The following is a 21922-nucleotide window of genomic DNA, read 5'->3' as shown; positions in this document are numbered from 1 at the left end:
TATGGAAGAAAAACCAAGTGCTCTGCATTTTGGCCAAAGTGTTTGTCAGAGACAAATTAATAAAAATTTTAGTATTTCAGCTTAAACAAGAGATTTCCAGAAAGGAGAAGGCATCTATCCTCTTGTATTTCCTGCACTGAAATCTTTTCATCATTCTTATCATAGATCTTATCCCAGGACATTAATTTCCTAATATTAATTTGTAATGGGCAGCCTGAAAAAGGAAGAGGAATCATTACTACACTTCCATAGTACTATACCATAATATACCTAGCAAAAGAGAAATAGCACTGGCAAGTTCACAAATATAGGTGAAAAAAGGTTACTTTTTACAGGATTAAAATAGTTGTATCCTCTATAAAATTCTGCTCTGTTATCTTATTGCAGTGAGATAGATGATTAGTAGATAGATAGAGACAGATGACTCTGGCTTCTCAGAGGTCATGAGTTCTATAAAGTTAGAAAGGCTCCGAATACCAGTCAGTGGCAGGCTATATGTCTTCTGTCTCATTTGATCTGTTCATTCTGACTACTACTCTCTTTCTCCTCCCTTTTGCGGCTAACCTCCTCGAGAATGCTATTCACAATAGGTACTTCCTTTTCCTATTTTCTCGCTCTCTTCTTAATTCTTTGCAGTCTGGCTTTTGGCCTCACAAATTAAACCCAAACTACTCTCTCCAAAGTTACTAATGAATGCTCAATTGTCAAATCGAATGGGCTTTTCTCAATCCTCATTCTTCTAAAATTCTCTGCAGCCTCTGACACTGTTAATGATTCTCTTCTCCTTGATATTCTCTTCTCTCATAGGTTTTTAAGACATTACTCACTCCTGGTTCTCCTCTTATCTAACTGCTCCTCAGTCTTCTTTGCTGATTCTTCATCTAGGTTATACTTGCTAGCAATGGGTGACCCAGAGGACTCTATACTGATCCCTCTTCTTGTCTCCCTCTATACTTCTTCGTGTGGAGTCCTCATTAGCTTCCATGCATCTAATTACCATCTCTGCCTGATGATACTCAAATCTAACAATCCTGCCCTAATTTTTCTTCTGACCTAAAGTTGCAACTCAATATATCCAAAACTGAACTCATTATCTTTTCCCCCAAATCTCCCATCTTCCTAATTTCTCTATTACTGTAGAGGAAACTACATCTTCCCAGTGACTCAGGCTCACAAGCTAAGTGTCATCCTCAACCCCTCATTCTCTCTCACCTTTTATATCCAATCTGTTGTCAAAACTTGATTTTACCTTGATAACATCTCTTGAATATGGCGTCTTCTCTTCTCTGGCACTCCTACCAGACTGGTGAAGGTCATCATCTCATGCCTAGACAACTGACACAGCATGCTTGCTGGTTTCCCTGCCACAAGACTCCCCCCTACTCTAGTCCATCTTCTACTCAACTGTCCAATTCATCTTACTAAAGTGCAGGCCAGACTTCGCCATCCCTCTATTCAATAAACTCCAACGGCTCCCTGCCTCTTCCAGGATCAAATATAAAATCCTTCTCAAAGCCTTTCATAACCTGCTCCCTTTCTACCTTTTCAGTCTTCTTACTCCTTACAACCCACATATTCTACGATCAAGTGACCCTGTCCTCTTCACTAGTCTTTGCACAGGACACTCCACTTTTCAACTCTGAGCATTTTCTTTGGCTGTCCCCCATGGGATGCTGCCCCGCCTCCCACCTACGTCTTCTAGATTCCCCGGCTTTCTTCATGTTTCAGATAATATCTCACTTTCTCTAAGAAGTCTTTCCTAGTCCTTCTTAATTTCAGTGCTTTCTGCTGGAGAATAACCACTCTCATTCCCCTGCCAATTTATCCCATATATATCTTGTATGTAAGTAGTTGTTTGCAGATTCTTTCCTCTATTACATTGTGAGCAGGGGACTTGAGAGCAGGGACTTTTTCTTTGCCTTTCTCTGTAATCACGGTGCAGGTACATAATAAATGCAAGTTGATGACTGACACAGCCTAGTTAAGTTTGGAGAGGTTCAGCACCAAGAGACTGGCCACTGGTGGTAATATTTTTTTTGGCTATTAATTTGGGAAGACTATTTACAGTAAAGATGGAATAAGTTGTCATACACTTTGGTGGATGGAGTCCCTATTTGCTATTCTGAAGTAGTAAAGTATATAAAATAGAGGCAAGATAGCAGCACAAAATTGGGGAACTTGAGATGAGGTTATTGCTACTCCCTTTGATTTAGACATCAGATCAAGGGATACTCTAATTACTGATCATACTGTTTAAAAGTCAGTGCAGGCCTCATTCAATCATCAACTAGTGTTTGAGCAAACAATAAATTTGTTATACAAATACTTTGCCAACATTAGAGAAGCTGTCAAAGAATATTTTCTCATTGAATTTTAAGTCATGTACGGTAAAAGTACGTTATATTTTTAAAGGGACCAAGTTTTCAAACAAGCAAAAAGATTTCAAAAGGGTACAGAACAAACAATAATTATATATGATAAAATGATTTGGATTAAAAAGATACAAATTATTTTTAAAGCACGTTAATGGAAGCTATTGTATTAGAGTTTAAATGATGCTCTAATAGGCATTTTCATTGTCAAAAATAACATCAAATTTGACAATGAACCCTTAACATAGCCACAAAATAATTAAAGAGACCAAAAAAAGAATTCGTTGTCAAGATGATGTTATTGTAAATCATGCAGCAAATTAGCTGCCCTTTGCCCTTGTGGCTTGAATCATAAATAGGTTCAACATTCAGCTGGTCCAGCGTTATCCCTGAGTTGTACCACTTTTGGTTAATACAACACAATCGAGCTTTACATATAAGATGTCTTATAGCCTCAACAAAAAAAGTATTATATACAGAAGCATTCAAATAGAAAAGTCAAAGGCCTTCTTTCTTTTTCATAAGAATAAAAATAATCCCAACGAATATACTCATAGTCTTGAAGTGATCACACTCTGCTACTAAGGAACTAAGTACATAATTTTCCAAACAGGTTTGAAGTGTCTTTCAAATAAACCGTTTTGAAACTTTGAGTATTTCTAGACATCAACATCCTACTCACGAATAGACTCAACTTCTTTGTTGGTTTTGAATAGAAATATTTACGCGTCATGCTTCTACTCTGCACTGCTGGAATTTGAAAAAGACATTCTGCAGATGGCAGTGGGCTGAATGCTCTATTTGTTAGCTAAGGCCATTTTGTACAATTCACTGAAGAATATCCAAATGGTTAATTTTACCGACAATTAATTTATATTCTGTGTGATTAAATATCATTTAGTCTTAACAATTTAATCCTATTTTATCTTGAGTGTTTACATTAGGTTGTAAGCTCTTTCATGGGACTATCTTTTGTTTCTTTTTGTATCCTTAGTGCTTAGCACAGTGTCTGGCATATGGCTGGTGCTTAATACATGTTTATTGACTGAATGACTGCTGCCAAAAGGCAACATTTTAGTTTTATTTGTAATTATTGATCATGTCAATATACAATAAGAAAGGGAAAAGCATTGTTTTTTTTAGTTGCTTCATTATAAAGAAAAAAAACAACACAACCAAACAGGCATAGCTTACTTTGGGAATCTCATATATTCTCCTTCTTAACTATGAAACAATTTTCCTTGATTGAGAACTGGACTCAAAACCTAGCTGGATTCAATAACTGCTTTTAAAATATACCTGCAGAACTGGAGAATTAAATTTGAAAATTAATTTTTCACAAAATAAAGCAATATTAATACCTGAAGAATGACATCATATTGTCAATAGTTACCCTGAGACTACAGAATTTCACACTATCACGGAGACTTTTACTGAGAATAGGACCATACTTGAGTTTAAATATCTGTACCACCTCATGAGAAATACGCCGCTGTTCAATATATGATGTGAATTGTGAGCTGAGGCTGTCTGAATCCAGGCACTTGGGTTGCCTCATATCTTCCTCCTCTTCTTCTGTAGCACAGCTGTCAATATAGTCAATCTGATCCAGTTCATGTTCCACTAGACATAGAGAAACACATATGCACACCAGAAAAAGCATTCAGATTAGATAACAGTGGAGAAAGAAACAGAAGCTATTAAGTGTCATATTTACTTAAATGACTCCTCCAGACTACTCCTGATCCACCACACTCTTTCATTGATATTATCCATTTTAAAAGGAGATCAAGTTATATGTGTGTCTGTGATCTAGTCTACAAGCACTGTCAGAAAAATTTATTTTAGTTACCTTCCCTTTTATGAAAGAATATAACAATTAGTGGCAAAGTTACTGTTATGAGTGTTTTCATCCTTGTTTCATTCTTTCGACAATTCCTCATGGTTTTGGATAAGGCTATCTATACTTGTGAGAGAGCCAGCTTACTTTCAAGTGACTGAAAGATATTGTTTACATTTAGGATTTGTTTTCAAGTACTTGTTTGAGAAGCGAGCACCTTGAGTTCTGCTCATAGCTTATGTCTCCTCATAGAATTAAAAGTACACTAGATAACTGACAACCATGTAATTCTTCCTATTTCCCTTGAGTTAGGAAGCAGTGAAAAGGAGGGAAGAGAGTGAAAAGAAACTGGATAGGGTAGAAGAATGAGTGTTTCAAGAATGAGTTTTCATATATATAGCGTGTTGGAAAAATTCTGATGCAGCTCTAATTCAGTCTTTTTTTACCTTGATAAGGGCAAATAATATTCTGCTTAGACATAACTTTACTGATCCCAGGATTATTACTAGTGCAACTATGAAGCAGGGGGATTGGTGTTGGATGTTTTACAGAGATATGAGAGGAACTGAAACTTTTTTCCTTCTCAAAATGCATGGCAGAAGAAAAAATGTTAATAAGGTATAAGTATGTTGATGCTTCTAAGTAGTAAACAGTATGTCTATCATTGCACGTCAAATTTTGGGGTACATTTTAAAAGAATAGTTAAATAATTGAATGTAAAGGAAATAAATTGTTCTTTTATTTAAGAACTATTTTTCTTTTCTGATTTGTTTCTAATGTAATTCCACATTTCAATTTACAAATAGTATGGCAAAATGCATAGAGAGCTGGCACTGGAATCACAAAGACCTGGGTATTAGTCCTGCCTCTGAAAAAGATTTGCTGTGTGACCACAGTAAGTCATTTAATTCCTCAGTGAGCCCCAGGCAAATAAGGGCAGCAACTGACTGGAGATAGTTTCCACATTTCTCACAGGTCAGGAACTCTGGTACCTCACCAAATTAAATTAATGTAAAAGATAAATTTCCAAATTATCACTAATATGTGAGTAACAAAAAGAGGAAAGATTCCGATCTCACAGAAAAACCAAACTATAAATTTTCCAGTCTATGCTAGAGCCAAAATAATATCACAAGGAATAACTGAACTGTTAAAATAACAAACTGTTGAGGAATTGTTACGCACCTGAAATGGGACAGAAGAAATGTTTCCGATAGTGAGGAAAACCAAAAAAAAGAAACTAACATTCAAAAGAAGTGGGGAGAAAAAAAATTTAGGAAACACAGAGAAAAGTCTGTTTTCTTATCAATTTCCTGAAAATCATTATGTGATGTCATTTTTGATCATCTCTGCTGTTTGTTATTCAGTTGTTTCAGTCATGTCTGACTTTCTGTGACCCCATTTGGGGTTTTCTTGGCAAAGATACTGCAGTGGTTTGCCATTTCCCTCTCCAGCTCATTATACAGATGAGGAAACTGAGGCAAAGAGGTTTAAGTGACTTGCGCAGGGTCACACAGCTAGGAAGTGTCTGAGACCACATTCGACCTCAGGTCTTTATGATTCCAGGCCTAGCACTCAATCTACTGTGCCAATTAGCTGCTCCTTGATCACCATTAGGACTGAAAATATGAACAAGTGTACTTGATGTCATCTCAGTGGGCCTCAGTTTCTTCATTTGTAAAACTAGAGGACTGAGCAAGATCTCTAAGTCCCTCCCATCTTTAAGGCACAAGACATAATGATATCACAAACTTCTAGATAAATGATACCTGAACAGAATGGTTAAACAAGTAGGCTATCATGAGGATTACTTGGGAGACAGCAGTCAAGAACCCCCTTTTACTAATCTTCGACCCAGAGCAATGGTCACTTTTTAATTAATAAAGCAAATAAGATCAAGATCCAAATGCTCTCTGAAAGGGCATAATTTTGGGGAAAAGACAATGATTAAGCTCAAAGGAGATTAAAATGTTTACAGCAACAGCATAAAAGTTTTTGTTTTATTTTTCATTAAAATTTTCCCCCAAATAGCAAAGGATATGAAAAATATCAAAAGAAGGAAAAAACTATTTTAAGATAGAAAGAAACAAAAATTAAAACTGTATCATGGTGCTGCTGTACATGGAATCTAATCCACATATAAAACAAGTTTCTGAAATCAAAAATGAAAAGAAAAAGGCTGCAAAGACAGAGAAGAAAACTACAGGAAAGAGAATAAAGGGAAGGAGATGTAAAAAGCTGTTTGTGGAGACATAAAATTGAACAATTTAGATGTCATTAATGTATATTTACCTCCACCATTTGTTACCACTGTGCTGCTTCGGTTTTCTTGGTACTGGCTTTCTCTTCGAAGTCTCTGTTCTTTAGTAATCTCTGCTACTCGCAAAGGTAAATCTGAAAATTCATCTGTGGGCTTTACAAAATATTAAAGACAATAAAGAAATATTATTTCTAACTTCAGTCAGTGCAAACATATGAAGCATGGATTAATATCTAAATGTGAACTGAAAATTTTGTACATAATAGCCAAATATATGAACAGATACAGCCAATGTCCAACTCAGGTATGTGTTGTGTTCATTTTTAAGTCACCTGTTGGCAGCTCAGAAATGTTTTTTATAGAAAGAGTATAATAAATGGTGGTTAAATAAAAAATTAAAAAAGCTGAAACCCAATAGAATTACCTTGAAAAACAGAAATCGATACTATTACAATACAGTCATTAAACAAAACAGAAAAAATAAAGTTGAAAAATTTTATCAACATTTATCTAGAATATTGGTTCTTGAGGAGAAGTGGTTATAAGGTTGATTTCTTTTTCAATCTCATTAGTTGGAAACAAATACTCATTCGGTTTTACTTTTCTTTCCTCTCCTTATATAGTTAACTAACATCTAGAAACTACAATAAACCACCTTTGTCATCCTAATTTCAGAAAATAGTTGTTTTCCAATCAGTCCCCTATACTAGTGGTGTCAAACTCAAATAGAAATGTATTCTTGCAGAAAATCATAAATCACCTAAGTTGTACTATATATTATTTTCTTAAACATTTCCCAATTACATTTTAGTCTAGTTCAGGATATGCCACATATGGACCAGATATGACACTTCTGTGATACACCATCTAAAATGCTTTCCCCTTGACTCTCTCAGAAAAGAGTTAAGAACACCTTTTCTTCAACAGTTCCTGGGATAGTTCCTGGGCACTGTCTTATTCAACTCTTTCCGTTTTGTTCTGAGAAACCAGAAATGAGAACAACTGAAGCCTGAACTAGTAGGTGGTCTAAAGAGTTTTGCTGGGGAGGTAGGGAGGTCGCTGATTTGCTCTGCCAGAGGCACACAAAAATAAATAGTAATGAAAGGGAGAAGGGAGACTCAAGGAAGGAGTGTGACTATGTATCAGAGAAAGAAGAATAGAGGGATCAAATTAAAGTGCCTTCTATGTATAAGGCACTGTACTATGTTTGTACCTCCCTCAAATATTAGTGCTTTGCACAGAGTACTTGCTAAATAAAACAAATAATTACTAAATTGCTGAATTGATTTGAAAGCTTAGACACCCCATTCCTATCTCTAAAAGGCAGCAATAAAGTTTCTCCCTGGAAGGATCCTAGCCTCCAAAACCTTCAGTGTTTTGGCACCAAGAACCCAAAGAATAACACAAACCTAAAAGACTCTGGCCCGTATTAGCCGTTAAGGGAAATAAACCACACTACCAGCTAATCTAATTAGAGGCAAATATGTGGCTTAGTGGATAGAATATACTGGGCCTGGAGCAAGAAATACCAGAGTTCAAATTTGGCCTCATATACATAACTAGCCACTTAACTTTAGGCAAGTCACTTAACCTGTCTGCCCCAATTCATCCAACTGTAAAATAGGGCAAATAATAACACCTACTTTCCAGAACTGTTCTGAAGTACTTAGCACAGTGTCTGGAATATGGTAGGCAATAAATGCTGGTTTCTTTCCTTACTTAACTCTTTGACTAGTGAATTCTGGTATATCTATCCAATGCCCACTGTGATTAATTGTGTTAGAACTAATGATATAGCGAAAAGGTAATAGGCATTTTATCTGTATTTTGTGGAGTTTTTTTCCCCCATACATAAAGGAGTTTAAACTGGGTTCCGATTATTTTGAGGACTGCCATACATATTAAATTAATTCAAATTAGATTATTCGTACAAATGCTCCTGAATATTAACTGGCCCACCATGCTAAAATTAAAGAAAAAAAAAAGCCACAGTTATATGCTGAAAAAAGACATAAAATTACCATGCAAAAATATAGTGATTTTTTTTTACATCTTTCAACATAAATGTGTGTGTGTGTGTGTGTGTGTGTGTGTGTGTGTGTAAATATATAGGCTCTAAAAGTTTTACTGACTTTTTTTTTTGACACTGTGGTCACTTCCCAATAAGCTTCCCATTGACCCCTCCTTTCCAACAAAAATAAAGATAAGCAAAACTCACCAAAAGAGCAACCTTGTAATGTAATATTCTGCACCAATATATCCTCACCACTATACAAAAAGTATACAAAAAGGTGATACCTTTTAGTATTTTCATGTACATTAATTATTGTGTATAATGTTATAGTTCTGCTTTCTTTATTTGATATCAGTTCATTTAAGTCTTCTCATATTATAAAGATATTTGATGCTTGATTTATTTTTATTATGACTATTCTTTCTTCCTTATCGCTTTAACTGCCATTCTTTTATAATTCAATTAGAGAACATTCTTTTGTTTTACACAAGCATGATTGAAGGTTTGGGTAAGTGTGGTCTTTTTTTCAGAACATTAAGTATTTTGTTCATTTGCATATGTATGTGAGTGCTTATAATAGCCATATATAAATAAGTACTTCATGTTGCATGGCAAAAAATGTTTTTAGTTCTATTAATTAGAAAACAATCCATTTTTCTTTCTTATTCTCCTATCTCTGAATATTTAAAATTTACTTACTTCATTCCCTGACCACCTCTTATCACCACTGTCCACACTATTAAAACCAGAATCAAGGGCTCCATATGGACGACTTGAGTATAATTCTTCAGGGCTGAGAAGAAATAAATTTCAATTAATATACATTGCTAAAGCAAAGTCAAAAGTGGCACTTTTCAAAATTAAGTGATAGCATTAACAAACAGCAGTATTCACTGAATACAGTGGCTTGTACAAAATAAATGCAAAATTGAATAAGCATTCACTTTGACTTCACTTTTGATTCTTAGAATCCCAATTTTCCTTCAAAACTTTGCTCAAGTGTGATTTACTACGTGAGGCCTTTTCTGATGCCTCCAGCTATATATAAATGCCTTTTCTTTCATAAATTTACCTTGTATTTATTTTTTTTAAATTAATTCTTACAATAACAAAAATTAGCATTTCCATGTACAAAGTGGAATCTAAAAAGAGGATTGCAAATGAGAATATAAATCACCATTCCATGCCATTGGCTTTTTTAGAAGTATATAATAAATGCAACATATTTCATTTTTAAATAATACTTTATTTTTTCCAATTACATGTAAAACAATTTAAAACATTTTTTTAAAAACTGAGTTCCACATTCTCTTCTTTTTTCTTTTTTCCCCTCCCTGAGACAAAAAGCAATATAAGTTATACATGTGCAATTATGCAAAACATTTCCATATTAGTCATATTGTGAAAGAAAACACAGGACCCCTTCCTGCCCCCCCCCCAAAAAAAAACTATGAAAAAAATGAAGTGAAAACTGCTGTGCTTTGATTTGCTTTCAGACTCTTATTAGTTCTTGCCCTGGAGGTGGATAGCATTTTCCATCATAAGTCCTTCAGAATTGTCTTGGATCATTGGATCCATCATAAGGATTTTGTGCAAATAGGTTCTTTTCCCTTTTTTTTTTTAATCTCTTTGGGATACAGACCTAGTTGTAGTATTGTGTCCTTTGGGCACAGTTCCAAATTGCTCTCTAGAATGGTTGGCTTAGTTCACAATTCCACCAACAGCACATTAATGTCTTAATTTTCCCATATTCCCTCCAACACCTGCCATTTTCCTTTTCTGTAATGTTAGCCAATCAGGTGTTACCTGAGAGTTGTTTTAATTTGCATTTTTCTAACCGATAGTGATTTAGAACATTTTTTTCATATGACTACAGGTAGCTTTGATTTTTTTGCTGCAACATGCTTTGTTCAAAGCTATTCTGCTTCTCTCTACTTTCTTCTGTTCTCTTCTGGGAATAAAAAAAAATGCTCCAATGGCCTTTATTTCAGCTTTCTTGTTTGGCATTTACGTAATAACAACATTGTTAAGAAAAACAACTTTGAAGAACTTAAGCAGAGTTTAATGACCAATCATGTGGAGCTCTCCACAATACTTCTGTTATGAAGCATATTACTCACTTTCTTAAAGACAGGTGATAGGGTCATGGTGCAGAAAGAAAAGTACATTTTTACACATTGACACTGTGTGGATTTGTTGTATTCTCAAGGCTTATTTGTTATAAGAATTTCCTCCCCTGCCCCCATTTTTAATTGGGGTGGCACAGTATTTGTTGGGGAATGATGCCAAAAAAGAAAGCCAAAAAAAGACCATTGGAGTTCCACTTCACTGTGCATCATCGGTTCATAAGTCTTCTTCCCAAGAAAGTCCAAAATTGTCTTTTTCAGAACTTATGGTACAATAATACTCCATTACATTCACATACCACAGTCTGACTTAAGCCATTTACCAAGTGATGGGCATTCAGTTTCTACTTTTTTTCCTTTCAATTCTTCCTTGAGGATCAGTAAGTTTATTTAGCTTGAAACTCTTCTCGGGTATTAATCTCCCTTTTAACCACAAACCGCTCTTTTTTCTATATTAGTGTTTTCCTTTTATCTTCCTTTCTCTTTCTCCTCTTTAAAACCCTCTGAAAAGGTTTAGTCCACTTCCAGAATGTATTTTTCTTCTTTAACTTCCTAAGGCTCTGAAGGGATATTGTTTCTTTTTCCCCATTACAATGTCAGCATTTTATTATTATATAGCCCTTTCCAATTGCTCAAATAAACTTACCTTTCTAGGTTTTGCTTGACTGCTGTGTTTTCATTTCAGAGTTCCTATTCAATTCTGGTATTTTCACAAGTAATTTTTGAAGGTCCTCTGTTCCATTAAAAATGAACTTTTTCACTCTAGGATTACACTCAGGTTTGCAGGATAAATTCTTCTTGATTGTAAAACCTATAGCTTTTGCCTTCTGGAACATTATATTTCAAGATCTCCTGTCATTGTAGAAATGGCAAGGTCTTATATGATTTTGAATGTGGTATTTGAAACCTTTCTTTCTGACTGCTTGGAGTATTTTTTTCTTTGGCCTGGATAGAAGCTCTGAATTATGACTATGATATTCCTAGAAATTCTTCCTTTTGATATTCCCTTCAGCAGATGATTGGTGATTTTTTTTCTATTTTTACTTTGCCCTATGGCTTTAACAGAAACAGGCAGTTTTTCATTTATCATTTCTTGAAACATGGTATTCAAATTTTTGAAAAAAAATTATGGTTTTGAAGGAGTCCAATAATTCCTAAATTATTTTTCCTTGATCTATTTTCCAGGTAGGCTGTTTCTGGTAGCAGATACTTTACATTTCTTTTTCTTTTTTCAATATTTTGATTTTGTTCCAATATTTCTTGTTGCCTCATGACTCAATGATTTGGTTGGTCTACGCCAGTTTTCTGGGAATTCATTTTAATTTGTTGCTATCACTTTCTCTTCTGAACTGTTTATTCTCTTTCCAATTCTTTTCTCCAGGGCTCTTATTTCACTTTTTGTCTTTTGCTTCATTTTTTTTTTAGGTATTCATGTAGTTCAAGTAGAAAATCCTTTTTCCCCCTTTGAGTCTATGCATAAAATTGTGGAACTGGTCTTTTCTTCTAGGTTGGATTTTTGGGTATCTCTGGATTCACTCTAATTTTTCTGCAGTAGTCTGTGTTTTCTTCTTATATCTTCAGTCTCCGTTATGGAATCGAGGCTTTGTATTTGGGCCAGGCTCCATCTCACGCTTTATTTTTTCAGATGGAGTGGGGCAATCAGTCTGGCTGGGTCTTCATCTGGGTCAGCTGACCTCCATTTCTCAAGTTAAGTGCCAGCATATTTTAGGGTCCCCTAGATCTCTGAACTTCAGAGTACTATATATACAGCTATACATACAATATATCTATCTCTATATCTATATATATCTATATCTATATATCTCTCTCTATATATCTATATCTATATATCTATCTATATCTATCTATCTATCTATATATACATATCTTGAGCATCAGGATAAAGAGCTAGACACTTCAGAACCTCTGGCCCTGCAGGTCACAGTCAAGAACACTGCCATGCCTGGGCTGACTGCTGCAGCTCATAGTCACTTCCAAAGCTGATGCAGTAGATTCACAATCAGGGGGTCAATGTTTAATGACTGGCTCTCAAAAAAAATGTATGCATTAAACACTTTTTAGTTTAATCTGCACTATTAACACTGTCTCCAATACTTACATCTAGACAATCATCAACAACAAAAAATCACTTAAGCCCTAATTTGTAGTATGTGTTGCCTTCCAAGGTATAAACGCTCACATTGAAAATTTAACAATGAGCTCTTGGTATGAATCAGTTCTAGTACACCACTATTTGCAACCATCGTTGGGGCCTTTTTTGTGGGAGCTCCCTACTCCTATGTAGCAGCTAAGCCTCAGGTCATACTGTAATACAAGGAAAATTAGGAACCCCTGAGAAACCCCTAGCTACTGACAAGCACCCCCAGAAAGAATGGTCTCAGATATCTTTGGCATTTAGCAAACCCCCTGGGACTCCATGACTCCACCAAGGAATGTCAGTAGATAGGACCATCCCACTGAGAGATAACTTGACAGACCCTTCCTGGGAGATATCCCTGGGACTCCATGACTCCACCAAAGAATTGTAAATGAGATTATCCCACTAGTACAATAACCTGACTGAATCTTTTGATTAGCCAGGACCTTTGTTCCTGTTTTTCCCCCCACTCTGTACCCCCATATCCTATATAAGCCAAGCCATCACCCCAACACATTGGCCATTGATTTGTGGTGCCGTACCCCGATGGCCGCCGGCTAATAAATTCTCCACTTAAAACTTATACTCTGTGGTGTGTCTCGCTTGCTTCTGGTACAACAATATCAGCAAACTTCTATCTTGCCTGCCTTATACTGACACTGCCTTTTCTAGTGTGTACCCTTTACTACTGCTTATGGGCTTCTGGCTGGCTTTTTTTTCCTTTTTCTTAAATTCTGGGGTAGATGATGTCACAATATAGTTTCTCACAAGATTACTTAATACTTAGTCTAGTGCTATTTTCAGATTTTTATTGCAGGTATGTGAAAGCTGGGCTGTTTTCCTCCACTGAAGTAGATAACTTAGCAAGAAGTACTTATATTTATTTATTATATTTATATTAGAAAGTTAAGTGGCAGAGTGAATAGACTGCTAAGCCTGGAATCAGAAGACCTGAATTCAGATCTGGCCTCAGACACTTAGCTGTGTGACTCTAGGCATTTAATCTTATCAGTAAAATCTGGATAATAATACTGCCTACCTCCCACAGTGGTTGTGAGAACCAAATTTAATCAAATCATATTAAAGCATTTAGCACAGTACTTGGCACATAATAAGCATGATATAAATGTTAGCTATTATTATTTATTTTATATATATACATGTGTGTGTGTGTGTGTATGTATATATATATATATATATGTGATATAAGTACTTATGTAACTATATCCCCCAATGGAATGAGTGCAAAGACTTTGTCATTGTTTCAGCAGTGGCCGACATAGTTCTTGGTTCATAGTGGACACTTAATAAATGCTCACTGACTACTTCATTAAGTACTTGGAATTAGTAAAACATTCATACTAACATTATCAGATATTTTCAAATTGTAAACATGTACTTTCTCATCTACAGGGCAGCCTCAAATACAAATTTACAATATGAGATTTATTTCTTCACAAGCTGACCTTATTATTTAGTAAATCTGTTTGAACTGAACACTAAAATCTCTCAGTAAGGATAAGATCTGGAATTTCATTGGTTTAGGTAACTTCTAGATAAGGAAACTCCCTCTACTAATGAAGATCAGCACCTTCACCATAACTTATTACTACAGTCTTTGGGGAGCTGCCCTAAGCACAGACTGGTTAAGTGATTTGACTAGTGTCACAAAGCCAATATGTGTCAGAGGTGGGACTTGAACCTAGTTCTTACTGGCTTTGAGACCAGTCTTCTGGTAACTAAGCAGTGCTGCCTTTGTAATAAACAGTATTTTTTTTTTTGAGTGGAGGATGGCTAGAGAGAGAAGAATGAATTTTACATTAACTTTCTTTTGGTAGTGTACAGCAAGCAGTTTGGTCTTAGACAACTGTGTCATTTTCATGAGGACATAATAACATTCATGAAAAATACAAAAAATTTAAATTACTCCTTAAATTTCCTGAGGTAATAAAAAATATTAGTAAGTGTGACCAATATATCATTTGTGATTCTTTAATTTTAAAACAATTAGTGATTTTAAAAATCCTCTTCCTAATTTTTCTACCATAAAAGAGTAATAAAAATCTCCTTCCCTCATTTCTTTGTTAATGCATCAGTCTATTTCTAAAATAATTTTTCTAAAAAGTAACCTTGAAAGCAGGACCTTTTGTATTCTGTATATGCAATCAAGATGATGTCGGTTCTAAATGCTGATAAAAACATCAGTAAGAAAAAACCCTGAGAGTTGGCAAAGGTTTAAAAATAGCTACTTCTTCAAAATTTTCATACCAGCATATCTGTAACTGCAAAAAAAAAAAAAAACTACTAGAAGCAATTTAAATATCCAGCAACAGGGAAATATTCAAATATGTTGTGGTATATACAATTAAGATTGACAAGAATGAGAAATATAAAGTAATTTGGAAAGTTCACTCTGAAATACTGCGAAGCAGGGGAAAAAAATGGAACCAGAAAAATAGTACACATTAACCAGACACATGTATGTGAGAAAATGAAGGAGAGTAAGGGGATAAAGAAAGAATCCTGATGGAGACTTAGAGGCACGTGCTGAAGTTATGCCAGTGTATGTGTTGAATTTAGTTATTTAAATGTAAATACCATAAAATATTTAATTAGCTGCATTACTTTAAGCATATAATCTTTTAAACAAATAACCAAGAATTTACTTACTAGGTTTTTGAACACAAGCCCACAGAGCTTAAAATTGCCAATATGCATGAAAAGAGGAAAAGCCCTTTTTACTTTAAAACTTTACATTTGAAAAAGTTCATGTTCCTTTAAGCTGAGACTGGGACTACACAAATCAATAATGACTAACAGCAGTCCAATCAGTCAGCTGGTGATCCAATTGCATCAACAGTGACAACTGTTGGACACTCTAAAGATGGCAGGTGATAGTGACACAGTTGTGAAGCTGGCATCTGACACCCCAGGGAAGAAATATGATAGGCCCTTATCACTGAATGTTAAAAATGAATGGGGAGGGGGTGTGGAGTGGGAGGGAACAAAAATATAGGTATATTTGTAAGATGTTTGATATTTCAGAAAAAAAAGCAACTTATTACTTGTTCAAAAATAAAGCAAACCAAATACAACTTCATAATATTTACAACTTGGATAAACAAATCCTTAACTTTTAAGTCTAAATGGAAAATGTATTCATGTTTTCGTATGAAAGTGAAACTGCACGACAGAATACATAAAAATAACATGAACATTTTGTCAAATAGGTACGTAACCCAAAGGAATAAATACGGATTCTATTTTACTTATGCTCTACTGTTCTTGCTTAATAATTTGCTCAAGAAGCCATCCTTTGGGTGATTTTGAATTTAATTATTTTGAGATTGTGGAGTTCCAGAATTTGCCTAGTGGTGATTTAGAAACACAAGGAAAATACTGGGATTGTTTAAAGAGCTGTACCATTTCTTAAAAACAATCCATTCAATCTTCTTTCTTCTATTCAGTTTTGGTAAATTTATTATGTCTGTCCAAAATATATATATCCCCACGGACTAATTCCAGAAACCATCAAGCCAAATATATATCATAGTCATTCATTTGGCTTTATTTTGTAGATTGTTAGGTAGATACCTTTTCCAATGGCTGCAGATCTAATTAAAAAGACCGTAATATATTGAGGGATTTGACACAACCAATACAATGTCATTCACAAATAAAAGCTGCTACAGAATTTCACACTCTACAGGAAATCCTTTTCTTTATTTGAGCATTCTCCATGACAGTGAAAACAGCTTTGGCAGGAATCAGCCACTATATTTTATGCATCATTTAACACTGATTGTTGAGCAAAGTTACCCCTGCAACATTAAGAAAGCTTGGATGGTGGAAAGCAGTGACTTGCATGAGGTCCCCACCAGGTCCCTCCAAAAACCTATAAAAAATGGCTCTGAACAAATACTAGAACTGCAGAACCCACAAAATAGCAGAAGGAAGCAGGGCTCCAGTCCAGGACAGCCTGCATGGTCTCTGGGTAAGGTCTATTGCGCACGGAGCTGGGAGCGGAGCAGAGCAGAGCCCAGCGTGGGCAATGGCAGGACTAACCAGACCGGGAGCTGGGTGGAGTGGGCCCTAGCACCCTGAATCAGCGAGCTGTGGCAGTTACCAAACTTCTCAACCCACAAACGCCAAAGACAACAGAGAAGGTTAGTGGGAAAAGCTGCTGGGGACAGAGTGATAGGAGTTCGTGGTTTGGCCACCACCTTGAGAGGCAGCGGGGGAGATGCAGCTACAGAACTACAGCTGCAGTTGCTTCTGGCCCCAGGCCCACCTGGTGATAGGAATTAAGTGGTGGATCAGAGCAGGAGTGCAGAGCCAGCTTAAGATCTGGGTCAGGTCCTGGTTGGCGGTTCTTGGGGAAGGAGGAGTGCTGGTGTGGCGAAACTTGCTGTGTAGAAATAGCTCTCAAAACAACAGCACAGCCCCTCAAGCTTGGAACAAAGTACTCTTTACTCTACAAGCAGTCATACCCTGCTGAAAAACTCAAGCCAAGTAAGTTGGCTGGGAACATGGCCAGGCAGCAAAAACGCATTCAGATTCAGTCTCAGACTTTGGAATCTTTCTTTGGTGACAAAGATGACCAAAACATACAACCAGAAGAAGTCAACAAATTCAAAGAGCCTACATCAAAAGCCTCCAAGAAAAGCACGAACTGGTCTCGGGCCATGGAAGAGCTCAAAAAGGATTTGGAAAAGCAAGTTAGAGAAGTAGAGGAAAAACTGGGAAGAGAAATGAGAATGATGCAAGAAAACTGTGAAAAACAACTCAATGACTTGCTAAAGGAGACCCAAAAAATACTGAAAAAAATAATGAAGAAAACAACTTAAAAAACAGACTAACTCAAATGGCAAAAGAGCTCCAAAAAGCCAATGAGGAGAAGAATGCCTTGAAAGGCAGAATTAGCCAAATGGAAAAGGAGGTCCAAAAGACCACTGAAGAAAATACTACCTTAAAAATGAGACTGGAGCAAGTGGAAGCTAGTGACTTTATGAGAAATCAAGATATTATAAAACAGAACCAAAGGAATGAAAACATGGAAGACAATGTCAAATATCTCACTGGGAAAAACCACTGACCTGGAAAATATATCCAGGAGAGATAACTTAAAAATTATTGGACTACCTGAAAGCCATGATCAAAAAAAGAGCCTAGATATCATCTTTCAAGAAATCATCAAGGAGAACTGCCCTGATATTCTAGAGCCAGAGGGTAAAATAGAAATTGAAAGAATCCACCAATCACCTCCTCAAAAAGATCCCAAAAAGAAAACTCCTAGGAACATTGTAGCCAAAATCCAGAGCTCCCAGATCAAGGAGGAGATACTGCAAGCAGCCAGAAAGAAACAAATTGAGCATTGTAGAAACATAATCAGGATAACACAAGATCTGGCAGCTTCTACATTAACGGACTGAAGGGCTTGGAATACAATATTCCAGAGGTCAATGGAGCTAGGATTAAAACCAAGAATCACCTACCCAGCAAAACTGAGTATCATGCTCCAAGGCAAAATATGGACTTTCAATAAAATACAGGGCTTTCAAGCTTTCCCAGTGAAAAGACCAGAGCTGAACAGAAAATTTGACTTTCAAACACATGAATCAAGAGAAGCATGAAAAGGTAAATAAGAAAGAGAAATTATAAGGGACTTACTGAAGTGGAACTGTTTTGCTTACATTCCTACATGGAAAGATGATGTGCATAATTTATGAGACCTCAGTATTAGGGTAGCAGAAGGGAATATGTATATATGTATATATATATATGTATATATATATATGTATATATGTATGTGTGTGTGTGTATACAGATAGATAGATAGATAGATAGAGGGCACAGGGTGAGTTGAATATGAAGGGATGATATCTAAAAAAATAAAATCAAATTAAGGGATGAGAGAGGAATATACTGAGAGAGGGAGAAAGGGAGAGACAGAATGGGGTAAATTATATTGCATAAAAGTGGCAAGAAAAAGCAGTTCTGTAGGAATAGAAGAGGGGGCAGGTGATAGGGAATGAGTGAATCTTGCTCTCATAGGATTTGACCTGAGGAGGGAATACCATACACACTCAATTGGGTAACTTACCCCACAGGAAAGAAGGAGGAAGAAGATTAAAAAGGGGGGACAATGGAAGGGAGGACAGATAGGAGGAGGAGGTAATCGAAAACAAACACTTTTGAAAAGGGACAGGCTCAAGGGAGAAAATTGGATAAAGTGGGATAGGTTAGGAAGGAGCAAAATACAGTCTTTCACAACATGAGTATTGTGGAAGGGTTTTACATAATGATATGCATATGGCCTATGTTGAATTGCTTGCCTTCTTAGGGAGGGTGGGTGGGGAGGGAAGAGGGGAGAGAATTTGGAACTCAAAGTTTTAAAAACAGTTGTTCAAAAACAAAAAATAAAAGGTTTTGCATGCAAAAAAAAAAAAGAACAAAAGAAGAAAGCTTGGATGAATTGGAGGGGAACGGGTAGAGAGAAGTTAAACTTAGTTTGCAACTATGATCAGGACCTGATACGATGAACAAAAATAAGGAAGCCATGAAGAGGAACAAGTTTTAGAGAAAAGATGATGAATCTGTTTAAAGACTATTGAACTTGAAGTGACAATAGGTCATTCAAATTTGTATGTAAATAGGGCAAACACATTAATGTTACATAGCTTCAACTGGGCCTCACTGCTCCTAGGCAGTCCTACTAAACCGCACTTTCCTACTCTCCACAGTGACTCTTCCAAACCTTTTCATCCCTCCTCAAATCTCCCATGGCTCCCTCTCCCTCCCTCCCTCAACTGAGAACCCTACTTCATATTTTACATACAAAATTGAGGCCATTCCCTGTGAGTTCCCTCCTCCTCATGTCCTATCACTCAGATGCCTTCTGCAATTCTCTTCCTTTACCTCTGTATCACATGATGAGGTGGCCTTATTAAAGCTAACTCTTCCACCTGATCAAGCAATCCCATTCAATCTCATCTTCTCTTACTGACTGTCCCTCTCTATCATCTCTACTCTAATACTTAATTTTTTTTAATCACTTATTTTCAATCTCTGTCTACTGGTTCTCTCTCTATTGTCCATGCCTATGTTTATGTCTTCCTCATCCTGAAAAAAAAAAACCCTTACTGGATTCTTCCAGTACTTACTATCATCCTGTATCTCTTCTGTTCTTAATAGCTAAACTCCTAGAAAAAGCCATCTACAATAGGTGCCTCCGTTTTTTTCTCCTCTCACTCTTCTTAACCTCTTACAATCTGGCATCAAACCTCATCATTCCACCCAAAATGCCCTCTCCAAAGTTACCTACAATTTCTTAGCTGCCAAATTCAATAGTCTTTTCTCAATCCTCATTCTCCTTGACCTCTCTGCAGTCTTTGACACTGCTGATCACCCTCTCCTCTTAGGTCTTCAGGACACCATTCTCTCCTAGTTCTCCTACCTATATGACCATTCCATGTCTCCTTTGCTGGATCCTCATCCATATCACACCCTCTACAACAGGTATCCCTCAGGGTTCTATCCTGGGCCCTCTTTTTTTCCCCCTCCATATTACCCCTTGGTGATCTCATCAGCTCCCAAAGATCTCTATACTGATCCTACCTCTATACCGATGATTCTCAAATCTATTTATGCTGCCCCAATCTCTCTAATGATTTCCAATCTTGCATCTCCAAATGCATTGCAGACACCTTGAAATGATGTCCAGCAAACACCCCAAACTCAACATGTCCAAAATCATTAGCTTCTTCCCCCTTCCTACCTTCTCTATTATCATAAAGGGCAACACAATCCTCCCAGTCTCTCAAGATCACAACCTAGGAGTCATCCTTGACTTCTTACTGTCTCTCATCCTCTCAAATCCAATCTGTTGCCAAGGCTGAACAATTTCACCACTGCAATATCTCTTGAATATGCCCCCTTCTCTCTGACACTGCCACCACTCTCCTAAAGGTCACTCCTGGACTACTGGCAAAAGCTTATTTGTGGGCCTGCTGGCCTCAAGTCTCTCTCCACTCTAATTTATCTTCCATTCAGTCACAAAAGTGATTTTCCTAAAGCATACATCTGATCATGTCACTCCCCTATTCAATAATCTTCATTGGCTCCTTATTTTCTCTAGAATCAAATACAAATGCTCTCTTTGCTATTGAAAGACTTTTATACCTTATGCCTTTCTATCTTCCCAGTCTTATTCCTTATTCCCTGACATGAACTCTTTGTTACAATGACCATGGCCTGCTGGCTCTTCCAAGAATAAGACACTCCATCTCTTAGCTCTGGGAATTTTCTCTGGCTGTCCCTCATGCCTGGAATGCCCCCTTTCCTCAACTCCACCTGGCTTCCTTAACCCAACTAAAATTCCACCTTCTACAGGAAGTTTCTCCCAACTCCTCTTAATTTTAGTGTCCTGCCTCTGTTAATTATTTCTTATTTATCCTGAATATGGCTTGTTTGTATCCATATTTGTTGGCATACTGTCTCCCCCTTTAGAATGCAAGCTCCTTGAGGGTATGGACTGTCTTATGTTTCTTTTTGCATCTCCAGTACTTAGCACAGTGCCTGACACTTAAGAGGTGCTTAATAAATATTTCTTGGTTGACTGATTCAAGTGGAGGTGTCCAGCTGGAAACTTCAGATTCTAATCTGAAACTTGGAAGACAGGTCAGGTTGGAGAAAAGATCTGGTAAGCGTAAACAGGTCATACATAATTGAGGATGAGGGTACAAATGAGACAATCATGGGAGAGACTATATAAAGAAGACAGGGGAGGACAGAGAATGCCTATAGTAAGAGGATGGAAGGAATAAAAGATGCAGTAAAAACAGGAAAAGAATTTAACAGTAAGAACTACTAGTCAGGTGGCAAATCTTGTTGATTCTACTTCACAACATCTCCTGCATCCATTCCCTTCTCTCCACTCAAACCAAACCTCAACAAGCTTTTGCCTGTCCTACTGCAAAAGCTTCCTCATGTCTCCATTTTCCTCCATTTATCTTCCACATTGTAGCTAAACTGGAATTTCTAAAGTACGATACTTAGTATGTCACTTCACCGTTCACCACTGCTTCAAGATACAATAAAAAAATTTTTAAAAATAAATATTACAAGTTCTTTAAAGCATGTCATAATTTGGT

The 21922-nt window shown here is 36.5% G+C and overlaps 1 protein-coding gene across 6 annotated transcripts in view; it reads right to left on the bottom strand.

Annotated features, from left to right (window-relative positions):
• The window catches only part of LRCH3 (leucine rich repeats and calponin homology domain containing 3), a 158832-nt gene that overhangs the window by 48403 nt on the left and 88507 nt on the right, over window positions 1-21922 (bottom strand). For all 6 annotated transcript variants that reach the window (XM_036743308.1, XM_036743312.1, XM_036743307.1 and 3 more), the window contains exons 7-9: window positions 9186-9279; window positions 6505-6625; window positions 3847-3995 (exon numbers count right to left, since the gene is read on the bottom strand). In XM_036743308.1, coding sequence (XP_036599203.1) covers window positions 3847-3995; window positions 6505-6625; window positions 9186-9279 — 364 coding nt within the window. The remainder of the gene's footprint in view (window positions 1-3846; window positions 3996-6504; window positions 6626-9185; window positions 9280-21922) is intronic.

The sequence above is a fragment of the Trichosurus vulpecula genome, chromosome 2 (assembly GCF_011100635.1).
Source record: "Trichosurus vulpecula isolate mTriVul1 chromosome 2, mTriVul1.pri, whole genome shotgun sequence".
NCBI lineage: Eukaryota > Metazoa > Chordata > Mammalia > Diprotodontia > Phalangeridae > Trichosurus > Trichosurus vulpecula.
Note: the sequence above shows the minus strand (reverse complement) of the source record. Positions and strands in the feature narration are given on the sequence as shown.